Below are 22687 nucleotides of genomic sequence, written 5' to 3'. Positions count from 1 at the left end.
TGTGGCAGCGTTCTGGGTGGAAACTTCCGCATTTGAAACCTTCCCCATCCCAACCAGCCAGACACCGGCTGCGGAGTGGGAGGGGATCACACACACACACACTCTCACACTCACACGCACACACACACACACACACACACACACACACACACACACACACACACACACACACACACACACACACACACACACACACACACACACACACAAACACACACACACACACACACGCTCTCTGTCTCTCTCTCTGCTAGACACGCCCTTGGGTTTGCTTAATAAGCAGTCTGACGTGTGTGTGTGTGTGTGTGTGTGTGTGTGTGTGTGTGTGTGTGTGTGTGTGTGTGTGTGTGTGTGTGTGTGTGTGTGTGTGTGTGTGTGTGTGTGTGTGTGTGTGTGTGTGTGTGTCTAAGAGAGATAGGGTTGAGATCGGGAGGGAGATATTGACGTTTTGGAATGCCCAAATTGACATAGCCGACTAAACTAAACTCCTCGATTGAGTTGTTCTGAGACTCGCGGGCTGGAGCTCCAACGTCACATAAAATGACGTTTTTTTTTAATACTGATTTCAACACGGTAAGAATAGCCCGCAATTAGGTTGGTTGGGATGGGGAAGGTTTCAAAGAAGGCTATTCTTTGGGTGCTGAAATTTAGTAGTTTTTTTATAAAAACATACTTTTATGTTATGTTGTAAATTGTGGAGTTGAGTTTAATCGGCTAACATTGACATAAACCCATGTGTTTCTGATCTATTCTGATCCTAACAGCTTTTGAAATGTAATTTGTAGAAACATGCGCTCTGCACCATCAAGGGTTTAGATCAGTGGAGGCTGCTGAGGGGAGGACGGCTCATAATAATGTCTGGAATGGAGCAAATGGAATTGCATCAGACCATATGTTTGATGTATTTGAAACCGTTGCATTGATTCTGCTCCAACCATTGCCACAAGCCCATCCTCCCCAATTAAGGTGCCACCAACCTCCTGTAGATTATATCTCATGGGAGTATGATCTTCACTTGATGGGGTCATATATAAGTAGCCTATCAAGGATGAAGTACATCAGAGAGGATTTGTGAAAAAAAAAAAAACGAATGTAGCTTAATTCAAAACAGAATGTGTGCACTACAAAACAAAATACATGGGTTTTTATTAGAAAGGATACAGCTTTTGTCAGATTTGACTTTTTGTAGCAGGTTGTCAATTCAAAGTTGATTTGTTGCATACACAGATTAGCAAATGTTAAAGCAGGTGCAGTGAAATTATTGTGTTTCTAGCTCAAGCAGTACCGTAAATATCTAACCGTACAATTAATAACACACAAATAATAAGAAATAAAATAAGAAATTAAGAAATATCGGAACGAGCAATATCAGAACGAGCAATATCATATCAGAACGAGCAATATCAGAAAGAGCAATATCAGAACGAGCAATATCAGAAAGAGCAATATCATATCTGAACGAGCAATATCTGAAAGAGCAATATATCTGAACGAGCAATATCAGAATGAGCAATATCTGAGTCCGGAATATAAATATGTGATGTGTATAGACAGTATTGACAATATACAGTATAAACAGGAAAAAGGTACAGCAGTAGTTACATGGATGAGATTTGTCAATGATACAGTATTTACACATAAAGCAAATAACCAATTAGCTTTATTAGGTTAGGAGAACTTACGCAGCAGGTTAGGAGAATTAACGAGGCAGCATATAAAAAAAATAGATATATATTGGTCACATACACATGGTTAGCAGATGGTATTGATAGTGTAGTGAAAAGCTTGTGCTTCTATTTCTGACAGTGCAGCAATATCTAACAAGTCATCTATCAATACCACAACAACTACCTAGTACACACAAATCTAAGTGAAGGAATGGAATAAGAATATATATATATAAATACAGTTGAAGTCGGAAGTTTACATACATTTAGGTTGGAGTCATTAAAACTCGTTTTTCAACCACTCCACGAATTTCTTGTTAATTAACAAACTATAGTTTTGACAAATCAGTTAGGACATCTACTTTGTGCATGACACAAGTAATTTTTCCAACAATTGTTTACAGACAGATTATTTCATTTATAATTCACTGTATCACAATTCCAGTGGATCAGAAGTTTACATTCACTAAATTGACTGTGCCTTTAAACAGCTTGAAATATTCCAGAAAATTATGTCATGGCTTTAGAAGCTTCTGATAGGCTATTTGACATAATTTGAGTCAATTGGAGGTGTACCTGGGGATGTATTTCAAGGCCTACCTTAAAACTCAGTGCCCCTTTGCTTGACGTCATGGGAAAATCAAAAGAAATCAACCAAAACAATTGTAGACCTCAACAAGTCTGGTTCATCCTTGGGAGCAATTTCCAAACGCCTGAAGGTACCACGTTCATCTGTACAAACAATAGTATGCAAGTATAAACACCATGGGACCACGCAGCCGTCATACCGCTCAGGAAGGAGATGCATTCTGTCTCCTAGAGATGAATGTACTTTGGTGCGAAAAGTGCAAATCAATCCCAGAACAACATCAAAGGACCTTGTGAAGATGCTGGAGGAAACGGGTACAAAAGTATCTATATCCACAGTAAAACGAGTCCAATATCGACATAGCCTGAAAGGCCGCTCAGCAAGGAAGAAGCCACTGCTCCACAACCGCCATAAAAAGCCAGACTGAGGTTTGCAACTGCACATGGGGACAAAGATCATACTTTTTGGAGAAATGTCCTTTGGTCAGATGAAACAAAAATAGAACTGTTTGGCCATAATGACCATCGTTATGTTTGGAGGAAAAAGGGGGAGGCTTGCAAGCCGAAGAACACCATCCCAACTGTGAAGCACGGGGGTGGAAGCATCATGTTGTGGGGGTGATTTGCTGCAGGAGGGACTGGTGCACTTCACAAAATATATTGCATTATGAGTTTGGTAAATTATGTAGATATATTGAACTAACATCTCAAAACATCAGTCAGGAAGTTAAAGCTTGGTCGCAAACGGGTCTTCCAAATGGACAATGACCCCAAGCATACTTCCAAAGTTGTGGCAAAATGGCTTAAGGATAACAAAGTCAAGGTATTGGAGTGGCCATCACAAAGACCTGACCTCAATCCTATAGAAAATGTGTGGGCAGAACTGAAAAAGCGTGTGCGAGCAAGGAGGCCTTCAAACCTGACCCAGTTACACCAGCTCTGTCAGGAGGAATGGGCCAAAATTCACCAAACTTATTGTGGGAAGCTTGTGGAAGGCTACCTGAAACTTTTGACCCAAGTTAAACAATTTAAAGGCAATGCTACTAAATACTAATTGAGTGTATGTAAACTTCAGACCCACTGGGAATGTGATGAAAAAAAATAAAAGCTGAAATAAATCATTCTCTCTATTATTATTCTGACATTTCACATTTTTTAAGTAAAGTGGTGATCCTAACTGACCTAAGACAGGGAATTTTTACTGGGATTAAATGTCAGGAATTGTGAAAAACTGAGTTTAAATGTATTTGGCTAAGGTGTATGTAAACTTCCAACTTGAACTGTATATGGATGAGCAATGACTGAGCGGTATAGGCAAGATGCAATAGATGGTATAAAATACAGTATATACATATGCGATGACTAATGCAAGATATGTAAACATTATTAAAGTGACTAGTGATACATTTATTAAAGTGGCCAATGATTTCAATTATGTATGAAGGCAGCAGCCTCACTGTGTTAGTGATGGCTGTTTAACAGTTTGATGGCCTTGAGAGAGAATATATTTTTTAGTCTCTCGGTCCCAGCTTTGATGCACCTGTCTCGCCTTCTGTATGGTAGCGGGGTGAAAAGGTAGTGACTCGGGTGGTTGTTGTCCTTGATTATCTTTTTTGGCATTCTGTGACATCGGGTGCTGTAGGTGTCCTGGAGGGCAGGTAGTTTGCCCCCGTTGATGTGTAGTGCAGACCGCACCACCCTCTGAAGAGCCCTGCAGTTTTGGGCGGTGCAGTTGCCGTACCAGGCGGTGCTGCAGCCCAACAAGATGCTCTCAATTGTGCATCTGTAAAAGTTTGTGAGGGTTTTAGGTGACCAGACAAATTTATTCAGCCTCTTGAGGTTGAAGAGGTGCTGTTGCACCTTCTTCACCACACTATCTGTGTGTGATAATTAAGTTAAGTTTAGGGTTAGCTAAAATGCACAAAAAAACAACAACTTTTGACATCAATTTGACAAAACCTCTAGCCTTTCTATCATGACCAAAAATATGCTATGAGGTCAATGGGCAGGGGCACAATGAGATGATTACCCAACGTTCCAGGGGCCTATAGCCTGGGGGCCCAGCGAGTGAATGAACCCGCATCGAACAGCTAGGTGCGCGCGCCCTCTACCGTAAAACAATAACTTTTTGTTAACGTGACAGCGCAGCTGCACGTTGTTAGTTCATGGTGCAACAATGCTTAGTTAATACGTCGTAATGATATCGAGGTGTGTAATTTATTCAAATGACCATAGGCCTACTTATTTGTTCACCAATATTTATTTTAACTAAGTCTCGGAGATATCGGTCTGTCTTGCGGAACACTTTAACTAGCTCTTTTCTCAGACGGATTGTATATATCGTTGCACACAGCTACAACAAAATTGAAAGGAACACATGACATAAACACCAGCATGAAAATAGTTGTCTATCTATAAAATCTCTGTAATCAAAGATAAAACCAGGTAAACGTAATTCATCGCCTTGATTTGCTTCACACTGACACTTGTCATATTGATGGGACCGTTTTAAACGCAACAGTGTTCTAGCGTTTCCCTATGCACGAATGGACAGCAGCAGAGTTGGCTAGCTAGCCTAGCACTAGAAATAGCTAGCTGACTTCACAACATTGCTGGATGCGTTTGAAACGGTCCCACATAACGTCTGTCAATCTTACCAATATATGTCAGATTCAACCTAAGGTTGTTATAGCTAATTTAGATCTGCACACGTGATTGAAATTGAATGATAACGTTTATATTAGCTATATGCTAGGCAAGCTAACGTTATAACGCTATCAATACAATACATATTTACAGATTGTCCTATTCGAACACATAACAGCAATGGATGATGTTTTAATGGACGAGGATGATGACTGCCCAGAGTTGGTCCCCATCGCAGGAAATCCTCTCTCACCTGGCGAGCAGATACCTGTGACCATCATCACAGGCTACCTCGGTATGACTGGCAGTTAAGTCTAGTTCCCTCCCCCATGCATACCGCTGTGTTGCTAGAAAATGCGTGAAGGTAGTGCTCATCAATCTTGGTCATCGAGAGATCTGTAATGTGCATGTGTAACGGATGTGAAATGGCTAGCTAGTTAGCGGGTACGCGCTAATAGCGTTTCAATCAGTTACGTCACTTGCTCTGAAACCTAGAAGTAGTGTTTCCCCTTGCTCTCCAAGGGCCGCGGCTTTTGTTCGTGGGTGACTGTTGTTGATGTGTGCAGAGGGTCCCTGGTTCTCGCCCGGGTCGGGGCGAGGGGACGTCTAAAGTTATATTGTTACACATGGTTTTGTACAAGCCTAGCACTAAAACACCTGGTTCAGCTAGCTCACAAATACTTTGATTAGGCCCTAGTTGAATCAGATGTGTTATTGTTGGGCTGGAACAAAAGCCTGACCACCCAGTAGCTCCCCCATGGTCAGGGTTAGTGACGGACCGCTGGGATAGAAATCTATAGTAATTACAGTGTGCTATTAATAGAAATCATTCCTCTTCCGCAGACTAACAGTTCATTTATAACCCATATAGGTGCTGGGAAGACGACACTGTTGAACTACATTTTAACTGAGCAACACAATAAGAGAATCGCTGTCATACTCAATGAATTTGGAGAAGGTATGTTCATTTTTGTGGTCTATATAGGTTGCCCTATCTCTATTTTGTCATAAAGGTACAAAATTACTTGTTGCTTCATTACAGCTGTTTTGTAATTGTATTCGATGGTGTGAATGTTTTCTTGTTGGTTGTACCACAGGGTTAAAGGAAAAATGCACCCAAAACCACCCATTGCCATAATTTACAGTGTTACACTAATATGTGAGAACAATATTTTTGGGGAACAAATGTTTAATTGTGTTGTTATAATATGGTTGGTAGCAACATGTTAAAATCGTTGTGGACATTTTTGCAGCTCAAGTCGACTACAAAACCCACATTGCAATGCTCTCTATGGGCTGGCTGGCTAGTTAGTTAGTTAGTTAGTTAGTTAGTTAGTTAGGTAGGTTGCTAGCTAGCAAACGTAGCTTCACACAATGATACCAAAGTCAATATCAGCATGTGAAATAGCTAGTTAGCTGTAAAATCGCCTAAACAAACTGCACTGTCAATTTAGGAGTCAACAATCTCACCATGTTTAACCTGCAGATCAATGTGCCTCAGAGTGGAGTCTGACATTCGCAACGGCACCAAGCAATGCACCTTTGAATGAAGAGTCAGACAAATAGGAGAAATGTGTTAGACCCTCTTAATTAAAAAAAGATTGCTAAAATATGATCAATGGCTCATTCTCGAGAAGACAACCTCCCGCGTTATGACATCGGCCACTATTGAAATCTGACTTGTATGATAGACGTTTTCACCATCTTAAAGTCCTATTCCAATTAACTTCTAGTGTAGTGAGAGAGACTTTATTGCAATAGCTCAGATACACATGAAAACATGAAATGACCCAGGGAGTTGATAGAACATCACTCAGAGATGCACAAAAACAATATAACATTCAAAATAGGTGAATCTTTACTTTAAGTGCACTAGGGAGCAGCAAAGAGCTCTGTTCAAACCTAGATGAATCCCTTGAGATGCTGCAAGATCCTTTACAGCCTGACATGAGAAATAGTGTTTAGTCTGGCTAAAGTCAATTATTTTAACCATGAAATAGGCCTAGAATATATCTGTGTTGTGAAAGCAACACTGAACAAAAATATAAACACAACATGCAACAATTTTAAAGATTTTACTGAGTTACAATTCATTAGGCCTTAATCTGTGGATTTCACATGACTGGGAATACAGATATGCATCTGTTGGTCACAGATACCTTTAAAAAAAAGTAGGGGTGAGGATCAGAAAACCAGTCAGTATCTGGTGTGACCACCATTTGCCTCACAGCGCGACACATCTCCTTCATATAGAGTTGATCAGGCTGTTGATTGTGGCCTGTGGAATGTTTTCCCACTCCTCTTCAATGGCTGTGCGAAGTTGCTGGACATTGACGTGAACTGGAACACGCTGTCGTACAGGTCGATCCAGAGCATCCCAAACATGCTCAATGGGTAACATGTCTGGTGAGTATGCAGGCCAGGGAAGAACTTGGAATATTTTCAGCTTCAAGGAATTGTGTACAGATCCTTGCGACATGGGACCGTGCATTATCATGCTGAAACATGAGGTGATGTCGGCGGTTGAATAGCATGACAATGGGCCTCAAGATCTCCTCATTGTATCTCTGTGCATTCAAATTGCCATCGATAAATGCAATTGTGTTCATTTTTGGTAGCTTATGCCTGCCCATACCATAACGCCACCATGGGGCACTCTGTTCACAAAGTTGACATCAACAAACTGCTCGCCCACACGACGCCATCTGCCCGGTACAGTTGAACCCGGAATTGTATTGTCCTCAGCACAAGGTGCACCTGTGTAATGATCATGCTGTTTAATCAGCTTATTGATATGCCACACCTGTCATGTGGATGGATTATCTTGGCAAAGGAGAAATGCTCACTAAAAGGGATATAACACATTTTTGCACAAAATTTGAGAGTCCAGTCAGCAGAACACCCAGATGTTTACTGCTCTGATAAGGATTGTTTTCCCTCTTCTGTCCTGTAGGTAGTGCTCTGGAGAAGTCTCTAGCTGTGAGCCAGGCAGGAGAGCTGTATGAGGAATGGCTGGAGCTCAGGAACGGCTGCCTCTGCTGCTCTGTCAAGTATGTATGTTTATATTCGATGTTAAGTCCCCCATATGGCCTATCCATAAAATGTTTTATGAATATTTTACTGTCACTAAGTATGAAGAAATGTATTTTATAGTTAAGAAATGTGAAATCTCATAGTAAGTAGTTATAGTCATTTCACACCCTATTGCCCCACTTTTATTGAATAGGGGGAAAATCATATGATTTTTCATACATGCATTTTCATCATATTTGAACTATATACTTCAGCTTGTGTCCTAAAAAGTGAGTACACCTCAGCAATTTATAAGTATTTTTTTACCAAACTATGCAACATTACCAGTTGTTTATGGCCAACTCATGAAAAATAATTACGTTTGGGTATATCTATTTAGGCGGACATCTAAATTCTGCCCATTCATTCAACTGGTTGAAACACTGCCACTTAGTCTTAGATAATACATCCCCTGTCATTGCATTAGGTTTAAAATCTGGATGGACATCATTCCCTGATGTCAATTGACAATACCTACCATTCCTAATCAATAATTCCCTCTAGAGACAATGGCCTGAAAGCCATAGAAAATCTCATGCAGAAGAAAGGAAAGTTTGACTATATTCTTCTAGAAACGACAGGACTTGCGGATCCAGGTAAGTAACCCACGTTGTGCAAAGCCAAATAACATCACAAACCCTCACAGTTGAATTGAAGTAAACTGTGAATAACTACCCAATATTTGCATTGTGGGAAAAAATGCCAAATTGCCACCTGGAAAGGTATTTTTAATGCTATATTTATAGTAAATGTAGCAATTTATATGACAAGATAACAACATACCCACCTTTTCAATTGTCAATAATCCATTTTGCCAATATTCTTTTATTTCACCTTTATTTAACCAGGCAGGCTAGTTGAGAACAAGTTCTCATTTACATCTGCGACCTGGCCATTGATGCAGAATGTTAAGCTCACTGGTTTGAGACCACAAAATCCACCAAATCCTCGAAATAGCTCTGCTAATAGCTCTATTTATTTTATTTATTTTTAATTTCACCTTTATTTAACCAGGTAAGCTAGTTGAAAACAAGTTCTCATTTAACCTGGCAGTTATTGAAGATACTGTGATTAAAGAAAAAGGTTAAATTATAAAAAATAATATATAGGTTCATCATTTCTACACACTTTCTACCTGGTTTTAGTAGTGTAGGTTCAGACTGGAGTATTTTTAATCCCATCAAAAACACCTGCGACCAATTCAAAACCTCCTGCGACCAATTCAAAACCTCCTGCGACCATTTCAAAACCTGCGACCAATTCAAAACCTCCTGCGACTTGCAAACCCCAGTTTTACGATCGCTGTTCTAGAGGAACGCTTCACTCTCTGTCAACTCAAGTCTGTTTACTCTCTTATTTGGTTAGAATACAGCTGGACGTTATAGCAACAACAGGTTCACAAGTATACACAGGCAAGTTTCGACAGCAAGTGTAATGTATTTAAATGGCATTTCACTTCTTAAGGATGATTTTTGAAGCCTGAGTGCTATTCCGTCTGCTATGCAAATAGATGCCCTCGTATTTTGTGTCGACAGTCAATACTCTTCTTGACCTCACAGTTCCAGCATGCTCAACCAAAGCTTTGCATTGTTGGCCTTACTTTGACTCCAGACGTCCACTTCTAGAACAGTCCAGCTAGTTGAGCTTCTTCTTACTTAAGACCAATAAGACTATTGGGATTATTGGTGTGCGGCAGGGGGGTGATATCTGAACAGCCTATTTTCATCAGGACAGGGAAGCCATCAGGCCGTAAACGTTTAGCCAGGGGGGGGAAGGAAATCAATAGGAGGCCATTACAGGGCGAGCCCTGTGACCACTGGAGTGTGTCAATAAGTGACAGGTGTCAGTGGTCCAGAGACACAGCCAGCTACATACCACTGGTCCACACATGGGACTGACAGAGCACGCTCCGACCGGGACTCTCCTCACCCCTCCACTCTGTCATTGGCTGAGACAGGCTGGTTATTGATTGAGACAGGGCTGTCATTGGCCCAGACAGGCCTGTCAATCAGAGAGGTCCCAGGGGGCTGGCACCTCCCGTTGAAGAAGAGGCTGGACGGGTGGTGCGTGGGATGCCACTCACAAACAGTGTTTTCATTACTCTCCTATCAAATATTTACCATGCTTTCTTATTCCCGCCTGACGGTTTGACAAAAGTGCATTATGTGAACAAGCTAGGCCTGCTGCGGTGACATGGCACTGGAATAACTTCCCCCACGGAGAAATGGAAATGCCTGGAAGCAATCTAAATGTACCTATGGGGAGAAAAACAATTGAAAGCTGCTCAAATTAGTTTTATCTGGTCCACTGAGTTCTAGCAGGATGAATGTGGCTGTGCTTGGGGTAGAGGCAAACTGTAATGGTTAGTAAATGTCTCCTGATAATGTTGTTTTACTTCTGTAATGTTCTTAATACTTCTTTAATGTTGCAGTATGCTATCTAAATATCTCTCTTTCACCCTTTTAGGTGCTGTGGCCTCCATGTTCTGGGTTGATGCAGAACTAGGGAGTGACATCTATCTAGACGGTAAAACAATCTATTTTGTGCTAAATGTGTGTGTTCCAATTGGTGTGTTTAGGAGCTGTTGGTGTGTATTCCATGTGGTGTTCATTGAGGGGTGGGGGGGAGCACAAGTGGACATAGAAAGTGACTTGAACACACAGGCTGGACCAAACACCAAAAGGCTGCAGGGTCAGAGTTCATTGAATTGTGTGTGCATGCCCTCTTATTGTCTTTTCTGATTTTGTTTACAGGTATTGTCACAGTCATTGATGCTAAATACGCAATGCAGGTAAAAGCTAATTCAGACATGGCTGAGTCCGGGTTCATTTGTCTAAATTTACTCTACATTCTCCTGAAAGAAATAGGGCTTTCAAGACAACTGGGAACTCTGAAAAAGATGAGGTCAAATCATGACGTCTGTGTTCTTCAGGTTGGAAAGTCAGAGCTCGAATAAGATGCCAGAGTTTCTGGCTTGGAATTCCAAGTTGGATGACTGTTTAAAACGGTTTCTCCCAGCCGGAGTCAGAGATTTCCGACTTCCCAGTTGTTTTGAACGAAAAAGCCACAGCTGAAGTCATTTCCAGTTTATTGTAAAGTTGAAAAGTTGACATTGCATAACAATCCTCAGAATGTGTCAAACAATCTTGTCTGCAAGTTGTAGAGGCTATAGAAAGTTCCAAACCCTGTACACGCATGTACACACACACACACACACCACCCTCCCAAACTCAAAAGCTTTTAAACACTTTGAAGAGGAACAGGTCAAATGACACCTGGATAATAGGCTGTAATCTGAGGGTGTCGTGCTTGGTCAGTCAACACGTTCACGGCCTAGGTGCCACCTCGGCCCTCACAAAGACGAAGAGGGGGAAGAGGAGAGAGAGGATGATTGAAACTGCAGGGGTAATTGATATCAGAGCAGATCACTCTAATGGGACTGTCAACCCCATAACCCCCCTTTCTCCACTCCTCTGCTCCTGAAATAGTCTTCTGACTGGGGACAGATGAGAACTCAAGTCCCAGGCCTCTCACTCACCATCAGGCCCCAGACTCAGGGGTATGGTGATGGAGGAAGGTGATTTAATAGTGGTGGTCATTGTATTTAGTTTTTGATTTCCATCACTCGCTAGGCCAGAGCTGAGGGACATCCGCTGACAGGTTGATGTTTAGGGGTCAGGAGAAGAGGTTACGATCCCTAGTCCCTCTGTTATTACATATTTCACTCAGGAGATAAAACCAGCGCTGGCTCCATCCCCGTTGCAGGGGCAGGACACAAATAGAAAATGGATCTGATTTATCTCCTGGTTTCAGCAGGTGATTTCTTGTATCACATGTTGGATTGATCATGTTCTTCTCTTCATTTTGGGGATGTCACTTTTTGTGTCAGTTTTTGTCCATTTATCTACTCTTCAATCCCAGGGCTGAATCACGTTTGAAATACAGTTAAAGGTGAAAACTAGCTTAGACTTTCTTTTGCATCAGTGGACTGGAGGATAGTGACGTGTCAGAACAGAAAATTGGTCTCACTAACTTTGTTTAATTAATTATCTTCCTGCAGCATCTGACAGAAGAGAAACCAGAGGGACTGGTCAATGAAGCAGCTAGGTATGCTATGTCTGTCTGTCTGTCTGTCTGTCTGTCTGTCTGTCTGTCTGTCTGTCTGTCTGTCTGTCTGTCTGTCTGTCTCAGTACAGGAAGGAAACATGTTTTATGCACACAGTTTTTTGACAGTTTAAATTCCATAAAGGTTTGTGGCTTTTTGTTTTCTCACCCCTTTCCTGCTGTCCCATCAGTCCTCTGGTTGCCTGGTGGTGTTGGTGATCCTACAGAGAGAAATGTCTATACACTGCTCTCTGTTTCTACTGCTGTTTTCCTCTCCAACATAATAGGGGTCCCATTTGAGTGAGGCACGTCCTTTACATTGCTACACACACCTCAGGAAGGCTTGGGAACACCAGTGGAACACCATACAGTTTTGTACTATATTGGCTCTACTGTTGTATGTGCAGGCAGATCGCCCTGGCAGACCTTACCATCATCAATAAGACTGACCTGGTGAATGGAGAAGAGCTCAACCACCTCAGAGACACCGTCAGGTGACCACTAGTTGCTTTTTACAGACCTTTTTACTCATCCACTGTCCTGTTTTAAAGAATATTCAAGTGAGGATCTGTTTCCATTTGTAGTTGTGCTTTTTGATTGTTCAGATCAGATGTGTGATTCCCTTATGTAAATGTATTGTAACGTAATCATAAACATCTTCCCTCTAAAGGTCTATAAATGGTCTGGTCAAGATTCTGGAATGTCAGAAGTCAAGGTGGGTTGGTTCATTTGGCCTATATGAACAGTGGATGGTGATTGTCTACTGTAGCCCTACTCTGACCTGGAGCCATAATCCGGCATGGAGACACAGCCCTGCTTCATGTTAAAGGGGTTTTACTAGGACTATTTTTAAACACATAAAACTCTCTCTCACACACACACACTTATCCCTTTGCATGTTTTTCCAGCTTTGTTCTTGTAAAACAGATGAAACGTATCTGCCATGAATGACTTGTATTTGAGCCCCCCCCTACACAGACACAACCCCCAATCCTAGGGTTTCCCGTTACCCACAAACCCTTGCTCTCTGACCCCTCTGACGCCCAACCAGGCACCACCCATTCTGTGTGTGTGAGTTATAAGACGCAAGTAGGTGCTGGCTGGGTAATGAAATCAGTGCTGCTCTGCATGTATCAAAGGCAGGATGTCTCTCTCTCAGATCCACTCTGCACCCCAGAGATACTACAGAGAACATGAAAGCCCAAAACAGATGGGGGGGATAACCAGAACAACATTCCCACAACTCCTGTCCTCCATGTGTCAATGGTTCTCTGTGGACTGGATATTAATGGGGAAATCTGCGGTTAAAACAATAACAAATGGAGGTATAAGTCGCAGATTGCCCCATTAAATGGTTAATAACAAAACAGATGAGTCCTATCCAGTCCAGTGGTATTGTGACATCAACATTGATGTTTTCATTACATATGCATGTTAAAATCCAAGCGTAGTGTGCACCTTTAAGTTGACCCACAGTGTTATAATGAAACCAGAAATTAGCCATGTTTTACTTGTTGACCTGTTTATCTTTCTTGTTTCTCTAGGGTGGACCTATCTCAAGTTCTAGATCTGCATTCCTTTGACAACAAAGATGGAGTTAAGTAAGTGTCTTCAGTACAGTGTGGCTTTGAATCAATAGCACTCTCAACCCCATTCTAAATCACTCTCAACCCCATTCTAAACCACTCTTCTAAACCACTCTCAACCGCATTCTAAAACACTCTCAACCGCATTCTAAACCACTCTCAACCTCATTCTAAACCACTCTCAACCTCGTTTTAAACCACATTCTAAACCACTCTCAAAACCACTCTCAACCACATTCTAAACCACTCTCAACCACATTCTAAACCACTCTCAACCACATTCTAAACCACTCTCAACCACATTCTAAACCACTCTCAACCACATTCTAAACCACGCTCAACCACATTCTAAACCACTCTCAACCACATTCTAAACCACGCTCAACAACATTCTAAACCACTCTCAACCCCGTTTTAAACCACATTCTAAACCACTCTCAACCCCGTTCTTAACCACTCTCAACCACGTTCTTAACCACTCTCAACCCGGTTCTAAACCACTCTCAACCACATTCTAAACCACTCTCAACCCCGTTTTAAACCACTCTCAACCACATTCGAAACCACTCTCAACCACATTCGAAACCACTCTCAACCACATTCGAAACCACTCTCAACCACATTCGAAACCACTCTCAACCACATTCGAAACCACTCTCAACCACATTCGAAACCACTCTCAACCACATTCGAAACCACTCTCAACCACATTCGAAACCACTCTCAACCACATTCGAAACCACTCTCAACCACATTCGAAACCACTCTCAACCACATTCGAAACCACTCTCAACCACATTCGAAACCACTCTCAACCACATTCGAAACCACTCTCAACCACATTCGAAACCACTCTCAACCACATTCGAAACCACTCTCAACCACATTCGAAACCACGCTCAACCACACTCTAAACCACGCTCAACCACATTCTAAACCACTCTCAACCCCGTTCTTAACCACTCTCAACCCGGTTCTAAACCACTCTCAACCCCGTTTTAAACCACATTCTAAACCACTCTCAACCCCGTTTTAAACCACATTCTAAACCACTCTCAACAACATTCTAAACCACGCTCAACCACATTCTAAACCACTCTCAACCACATTCTAAACCACTCTCAACCCCGTTTTAAACCACATTCTAAACCACTCTCAACCCCATTCCTAACAACTCTCAACCCCGTTCCTAACCACTCTCAACCACGTTCTTAACCACTCTCAACCACGTTCTTAACCACTCTCAACCACGTTCTTAACCACTCTCAACCCCGTTCTTAACCACTCTCAACCCCGTTCTTAACCACTCTCAACCCCATTCTAAACCACTCTCAACCCCATTCTAAACCACTCTCAACCACATTCTAAACCACTCTCAACCCCGTTTTAAACCACTCTCAACCCCGTTTTAAACCACATTCTAAAACACTCTCAACCACATTCTAAACCACTCTCAACCACATTCTAAACCACTCTCAACCCCGTTTTAAACCACATTCTAAACCACTCTCAACCCCGTTCTAAACCACTCTCAACCCCGTTCTTAACCACTCTCAACCCCATTCTAAACCACTCTCAACCACATTCTAAACCACTCTCAACCCCGTTTTAAACCACTCTCAACCCCGTTTTAAACCACATTCTAAAACACTCTCAACCACATTCTAAACCACTCTCAACCACATTCTAAACCACTCTCAACCCAGTTCTAAACCACATTCTAAACCCCTCTCAACCACATTCTAAACCACTCTCAACTTCATTCTCAGCCACTCTACTCCGAAAAGGTTTCTAAGGGGACAGTAGTTATGAGCAGTGAATATTTATAGTTGTTACCCTTCTAAACATGGCAGTGCAGCAGCCTGTACAGAGGTGCTGTTGTTGACCATGTTTCCCTGTAATGAAGGGCCCAGGCTATAGAGGGGTTGGTGAATTGTAGGACCATGGGGGGTTCCTCATTGTTACCACAGTAAAACAGCAGTAAAACCTCCAACACATGAATGGAGTCATTGGTGGTAAACCTCTCTTCACATGAATGCAGTCACTGGTGTTTTCTCTTCTCCCATCCAGCTGCAGAGGATTAGAGCTCTCTCTCTGTGTGTGTGTGTGTGTGTGTGTGTGTGTGTGTGTGTGTGTGTGTGTGTGTGTGTGTGTGTGTGTGTGTGTGTGTGTGTGTGTGTGTGTGTGTGTGTGTGTGTGTGTGTGTGTGTGTGTGATGGTCCCTGAGGAGAGTCATCTAAGTACACAGATAGCCCCCTTCCTCCCCTCCCTGACCCCCCCCAGAGCATACGCTGGCTGTTTGAAGCGACCCCCCACCGGTTCACGTGTGGCACTAGCAGCAGAGAGGGCTAAAGCTGCTCGACATCGTTTGTTCTCCTTGAGGGGTCAAGGGTGCTAGGTGGAGGAACAACGGGATGGGATCTGGGGGCGTGGGTTTTCAGGGTCTACAGCCGATCTCCTCTCTCTTAAAATGCCCCAACACACATACACACAAACCAATAATGTATACAACCTATTTTGTAAGTGTGGACACTACAACTTTCCATTGCTGTACGCCTTGATATCGGAAAATACCTTTCTTCACGTAGACATATAAAACCACAGAATGGTTGACAAACTCTAGGAATACCATATTAATTTCACAGGTAGATGCTTCCAGATTGTAGAATAAGCCATGTGTCTGCATGGTTAGTTGTCATGTAAACAAATATACTACAGAAACACTTCAAACCTGTTGTTCTTTATCTCACAGCTTGATAGAAAAGCTACAGCTTGTGAAAACAACAAGACCACATCTGGATAAGGTAAGGATGTAATGAGTGTCATCGCTGATTCCTGACAGTAATATTGAGCTGTGATTATGTCTGCTCTATCCGTATCTTCAGCAATATGTTTTTGGTCTCGTTTTTTTCATCGACTGCCCACAATCAGGCCTTTTATAGAAAAGGAATGAGCAATCGTTGTGTAATCAACAACCACAGGGTTGGGGTCAATTATATTTCAATTCAGGAGGTGAAAAGTAGAAAATAATGGGTGATTTTTCTATTTATTTATTGAATTTCTGTTCACTCCCTATATCATAATGGAATCGACTCCAGGCCCCATGTAGTGAGTATGTAGTGAGCCAGGGAGACAGTCCTGGGGCAGAGTGTGGTCCCTAATGCCTTCAGGGGACGACACACTAGTGAAAAGTCCCTACCCTGCTCTACTGTTTTTGTGCTGAGGCCCATTTAAATATTTTGAAGTTGGCTTTTTTATTTAACCTTAATTTAACTAGGAAAGTCGGTTAAGAACAAATTCTTATTTACAATAACCGCCTACCCCGGCCGAACCCGGCCAACGCTGGGCTAATTGTGCGCCGCCCTATGGGACTCCCAATCACGGCCGGATGTGATACAGCCTTGATTCGAACCAGGGACTGTAGTGGTGCCTCTTGCACTGAGATGCAGTGCCTCAGACCACTGCGCCACTCGTGGGCCCATTGGTAAACCAGGATACATTTTTAGTCTGTGACCCAAAAGGGGATCACTAGGGGAAACACTGGGGTTGGTTGCTCATGGGTAGAATGAGACCGGCTTGGTTTGGCATTGGTCTTCACTCTTCAGTCATGTTGTTTGCACCTCACGGGGGGTTTAATGGCTGCATTGTAATCTGTTTTTGCCAGGTCTCCTTTCCCGCATGAAGCTGAACCGCCCTTGTTACCCCCCTTCTTCCCCCATAGGTCAACCCCCCCCCTCCCCCAAGTTGCTCTTTTCATGCTAATAAGAGTGCTGTTTTCTGTTGTTATACCAAATAAAAAAGGAAGTGTGTAACCTTAACACTTCCACACAATGCCCTAAATGTCTGCAAAGGGCTCTTGTTATGCTGTAAGGAAGTATACAGCGGAGGGAGGGAGGGTGGGGGGGGGTAAAGAAGGGTGTCAGCTGGTTTACGGTGTTCAATGGAGTTGAGCTTTTTGACGCGTTCATTGACAGTCATCAGCAGCACTTAAAATGTGGTGTGACAATGGCATTGGGTTGAATGGTTAAAAATATGCTGGTTCCATTTAGCTATGATGCACTTTCCTTAAGCAGTTTATATGGATATTAATCAAAGGATTTTTATTTTATTTAGCAATATGCATGCAAAGATTTTATTTTTCAAAGAAGTTTGATTTCAATCATAAAATAGTCTGTTTCAGAGCAATCATTTCAAGCACAAAAGCTAGTTTACGTTTAGTTGCTTTTACGCTTCAAAAAATGCAACAATATTATTAACCCGGTGCTGTACGGGTTCTTCCTCTCCAGAGTATTCTGACAGTGACATTTGAAGTAGCTGGGAGTCTCTCAGAGGACGTTTTGAATGTCTTCATCCAGGTTAGCATACACATTAACACTGTTATTCAGCATGTTCATTACAATGGACGTTTATTTTCTGCCAACATGAGTTTGACGTGCCACCTAAAATCACTGGTTCATCAGAAGATGGAGACACATCTCTTCATTGTTTTTAAAGCTGCTTATTCACATCAGAAACATTCTGTTTTACAAAAGATTGCTTCTTTCCAGGATCTTCTGTGGGAGAAAGCATTCAAGAACCAAGCCGGACTTCCCATGAAGGTCATTCGCTTGAAGGTGAAACACATAGTTCATCTTCAGTCAGTGGTTTTCAATAGGCATCCCTGTGGTAATACAGTGTACATTTATTTGCAGTACGCCTTGCATGCATTCATTGATGTAAATGGGAGATGTTATTGGACAAACATTTAATATGGCAGCAGATTTCAAGTTAGGATTCAGTCCTTTGTGTGTATTGATTTCTGGACACTTTAGGTATGTCTCAGTCTGAATGATTGTGTGTGTGTGTGTGTGTGTTGGCTATCCTAGGGGATCGTGTCCATCGCAGGTAAAGCCAACCAGGTGATGTTGCAGGGGGTCCATGAACTCTACGAGCTGGATGAGACCCCACAGGTGTGGGGGGAGGAGCCTAGGGTCAACCGCCTCGTCTTCATAGGTCAGCTGTGTGCGTGTGTGTGTTAATGCATTCAATGCTCTACTCAATAAAGCCTGACCAAGTTATCCTTTGTATCCCCCCTCACCTCTACAGGGAGAAACCTGGACAGAGAGATCCTACAGGAACAGTTCATCTTAACGGTGCTGAATGTGGGGGACAGGAACTAAACAAGAACCACACCCCACTCTCCTCACAGTGAACTATTACTGTTTATTTCTGATACACCACACAATGAAACACCTTCTGTACCTGCAGGAATCCTCATCACTGTGGAGTGTTTCAGTCCAGGAGTACCTCAAAACGTTATGCTATTTACTATTAACCATGATTACAGGCCAAACCTCCACAGCGCAAGCATCTAATTGACAACAGTACAGTCAGGCTATACACAGTGTGTAGTCGGTTCACTTGCTGATGAGGCAAATGCTACGAGGAAACATTAGATTAGTGTTTGAGTGGACTCAAGCCATCATCAACACCATTACCCAGTCATACACTCTCCACTCAATCAAGATAAAAAGACAATTGGAAAATAGAGAAGTAAATAGTGTTCTTACTATCATTTTCTTTGTAAATTATGTTTAACTTTGGAAACTCCTAACACCCATAACCTATTCATTGAAAGCATGAGTGTATTCATCAATAGTTTTGCTGTGTTTAAAATCTGTAAGTTGTTGGTGAAGTTAAGGTTTTGAACAGGCTAAGGCTTTTATCACATCTTATCTCAAAACTGGTGCACCACAAAATTAGGCTGTCTGTAAATGTCCACATGCTTGACTACTACATGGGGTGTTTCAATTATTGAAATAAAGAAACATTATTAAGTAATCTGATTTAATGTTTTGAGTTTACAATATTGTATGTTTATATTTCGCAATTATTACAAAAAGTATTGCCTGGCATTTTCTTGTAATTTGCTTGTTCAATAATTGTGAACTACGAATTGATATAAACTTTGAAACTCGAGGGGTCTTGTCTGAAGGTGCGTAAATCCAATGCAATATTCCACAACGTGCTTAAAATGCTTCAAGCATATTAACTAACGCCTTGGTTTTATTGTTTTGAAGTGACAGAGTTGCATAGGGTCCCCATTCATTTTCTGAATCGCCAAGAAGTATGCAGACAATACCTGGTCAAGGAATTTGCAATAGTAGTGACGTTTGGGGGTAGGGGTTCATGTATAGAAACTAAAACGATTTTAAACGGATATTGGCCCTATCAAATCGGATGCTTTTGTCTTTAGTCAAATATACATTTTAGCTTATAGTGTACGTTTTAAATTGACCTTAGATATAAACTGTTAAACTTTAGATTTTAAATTAAATTTTCTAACTCATTGTCTGGTATACATCTACATGTGCGTCTAATTTGTTGTTGGATGGTTTAAGTTGGTTGTGTTTATTTTAGGCTTAATTACCGATATTAGCGCGTTTACAGGTAGTTTGTAGGCTGTGCATCGTTCGATTTCCTCACGTCCTGTGGACCCGCACACACACAGGTGAAGAAATAGGTCGGGTATTCCCAACTTTGCATTTGCAATTGAGATGGGTTTCCGAATACGGTTTTAACACATATTCTCGCACAGGCCCGGGGTTTGCTTTGAGGATGGCTGTAGCCATTCACTCCGACCATAAACCCCAGCCATGTCCCGTAGGCCACAGCTGCGCCGTGTTCTACCCGATTCTAATGCTGATTTGCTCGTTAAGATGCCTCTACAGCTGCTTTTCTCTCCCGGCCACGGGGAGCCGTCCCACGGCCATTTTCATGGCCACATCACCTGCGGGCATCCCAAGGTGGCAAACTAAATGAAACCACGGGGGTCTGGTGGGTAAAACGCTTCGTTTCTTATCAGGGGTTAGGTGTGGTGTTCAAATTTCCCATTGCATCCCCGCTTCCAGTCGAGCTACTGTGCTGCTTTTAGTAGGCCTAATTGAACCGGAAATGTGCCACGGTTCAAAGTAAACCCTGTGAATAAAGGTTGACCATACTGCATACCAATTAAGGTTATAAAGTTGACCACAATGCATTTGCCTGAAGTGTAGGCTACTTTATATAGCCAACACTAGGCCTACTCGAGATAATAGCAATTTTTTGTAGACCCAATAATGTGCCATGTCTGGAACTCGATATTTTATAGACAGACCTGAATACGCATGGTAGATCTTGCTAAAGCACCATCCTGATTATACCCTAAAAAAATAAATGCTTTTTGCTAACTATAGTCGATACATTTTATTATTGTATTTCATTGAACACTCTTAATTCAGAAGCTTCACTCCATGAACTTTGTGGTGTCTGCATACAAGACCAATTAGCATGTAAGGTTTCTCCTCCCCATTAGCTTTCTCCTTGGTCCATCTAACAGCCCGCAGCGAGGGGCTACTGTCATAGGTCTGAGTGGGAATGGGACTGAGCTGGGGGGGTAACAGCCCAGCTCTAATAAAAACCCCAAACTCCCATGGTCACCACAGACAGGCTGACCAGGAGCACAGGCACAGGAGGGGCCTAGAAAGTCGGAGAAGACATATCTGTGTGCGCTGTTACGCATCGGTGTTTGCGCTTTTATGCATGTTAAGAATTAATGATACGGTGAGCTTTTACGCGTGTGTGGACATTGTGGTCTCAGTCATGACCCTCTCCAAGGAGTATGAAGCGTCCCAGCAGACTGGCTTGCCCCTGGACGCAAATGAGGTAGACATTGTTGGAGATGACGAGCCTCTACATGGCCAGCTTCGTCTCTATCGGACCGAGAACAACACCGAACCTAGCTCCTCCGCCGAGTCCAGCGCAGAACTGGACTGCTCTGAGTTCGACTCGTCCGGGGAGAGCGAGAACAGTTTCTGTGCAGACGCGCCTTCATCGGGGAGACCACATAATGGTTCTGTAAAGCCCCCGTATTCCTACATCGCTCTCATCACCATGGCGATCCTACAGAGTCCTCTGAAGAAACTGACACTGAGTGGCATCTGCCACTTCATTAGCAGCAAGTTCCACTACTACCGGGAGAAGTTTCCGGCGTGGCAGAACTCCATCAGGCACAACCTGTCACTCAACGACTGCTTTATAAAGATTCCGAGGGAGCCTGGAAACCCAGGCAAAGGCAACTACTGGTCTCTGGACCCCGCATCTGAGGACATGTTTGACAACGGCAGCTTTCTCCGGCGCAGGAAGAGGTTTAAGAGAAACCAGCCGGAGTGTGTGAAAGATGGACTCATATTTTACCCAAACTTCAGCTGTTACCGGCCTTACGTGCGACCTTACTGCGTTCAAGGCCAAGTGAGCGCACCGGCTGCCCCTCTCCCGTATATGCCCGTTCAGGACGGGTTCGTGATGCCACCTTCCTCCTACTTACCGTACCCGAGTATAAGCAGCAGCGGTAAGGTTGTTGCCACCAGAGACTTCAGAATGCAACTTTACGCAGCAACACCTGCAGAACAGAAGCCTGCGCGCGATACCCAGACAAAGTGTTCATTTAGTATTGAAAGCATTATGAGTAAAACCTCTCCTTCTATACCACAGAACACAAATCCACAGAACTCCAACCCTCATTGTTCTATTGAATATGGTAATCTCCTCACGGGCCCCGCTAGTTGTTTCGTTCCGAGCCTGCGTCCAGCTCCCAGGACTCCATTCTGCCCAAGTGCAATGTTGAGCGCACCTCCTTTAATAACAGAGAGTATTCAAATGTATTATCCTCGTTGTTAAAGTGTTTGTTTGTAGTAGCTATAACCAAATGAATATCTGTGTCTAAGTGATACAAGTATATAGGCCTAATGGAGGCACGTTTACGCATTTCTCAGAGAAATGATTTAAACTGCATGTTGTTTGTGTTCATTCCATGTTGAATAAGTCAAAAGAAGTTCATGTAAATAAGAAGGCTGATAATATATTTGTTAAAATATGGTGTCAATGTGAAAATGGAAATAAAAGTGGAAACACTTTTGCCAATTGTAAAGAAAATCGGCCTACATTGTATTGTGATTTTCCGAATGTTTCAACATTGAAATGAAACAATAAATATGTTTGACCCCA

At 42.5% G+C, this 22687-nt stretch overlaps 2 protein-coding genes across 4 annotated transcripts; both read left to right on the top strand.

Moving 5' to 3' along the window:
• Nucleotides 1–4477: 4477 nt before the first annotated feature.
• On the top strand, nt 4478–19483 carry LOC129826758 (zinc-regulated GTPase metalloprotein activator 1-like). Of its 3 annotated transcripts, none has more exons than XM_055887814.1 (16): nt 4478–4700; nt 5080–5208; nt 5773–5859; nt 7855–7951; nt 8478–8569; nt 10440–10499; nt 10727–10764; nt 12034–12080; nt 12485–12571; nt 12748–12792; nt 13622–13678; nt 16416–16467; nt 17950–18018; nt 18211–18276; nt 18529–18655; nt 18749–19483. In XM_055887814.1, the coding sequence occupies exons 2-16, from the start codon at nt 5082–5084 to the stop codon at nt 18820–18822; spliced, it is 1125 nt and encodes a 374-aa protein (XP_055743789.1). In that variant the 5' UTR covers nt 4478–4700; nt 5080–5081; the 3' UTR covers nt 18823–19483. The 3 variants fall into 3 exon arrangements, with proteins under 3 accessions (XP_055743789.1, XP_055743788.1, XP_055743790.1); XM_055887813.1 differs by having other exon boundaries at nt 5055–5208; XM_055887815.1 differs by having other exon boundaries at nt 4486–4700; nt 5055–5196.
• A 1658-nt stretch (nt 19484–21141) lies between these two features.
• Nucleotides 21142–22687, top strand: LOC129826757 (forkhead box protein D5-B-like). Its single transcript, XM_055887812.1, has one exon. It carries the CDS (start codon nt 21224–21226, stop codon nt 22358–22360), a length of 1137 nt encoding a protein of 378 aa, XP_055743787.1. The 5' UTR covers nt 21142–21223; the 3' UTR covers nt 22361–22687.

The sequence above is a fragment of the Salvelinus fontinalis genome, chromosome 28, assembly GCF_029448725.1.
Source record: "Salvelinus fontinalis isolate EN_2023a chromosome 28, ASM2944872v1, whole genome shotgun sequence".
NCBI lineage: Eukaryota > Metazoa > Chordata > Actinopteri > Salmoniformes > Salmonidae > Salvelinus > Salvelinus fontinalis.
Note: the sequence above shows the minus strand (reverse complement) of the source record. Positions and strands in the feature narration are given on the sequence as shown.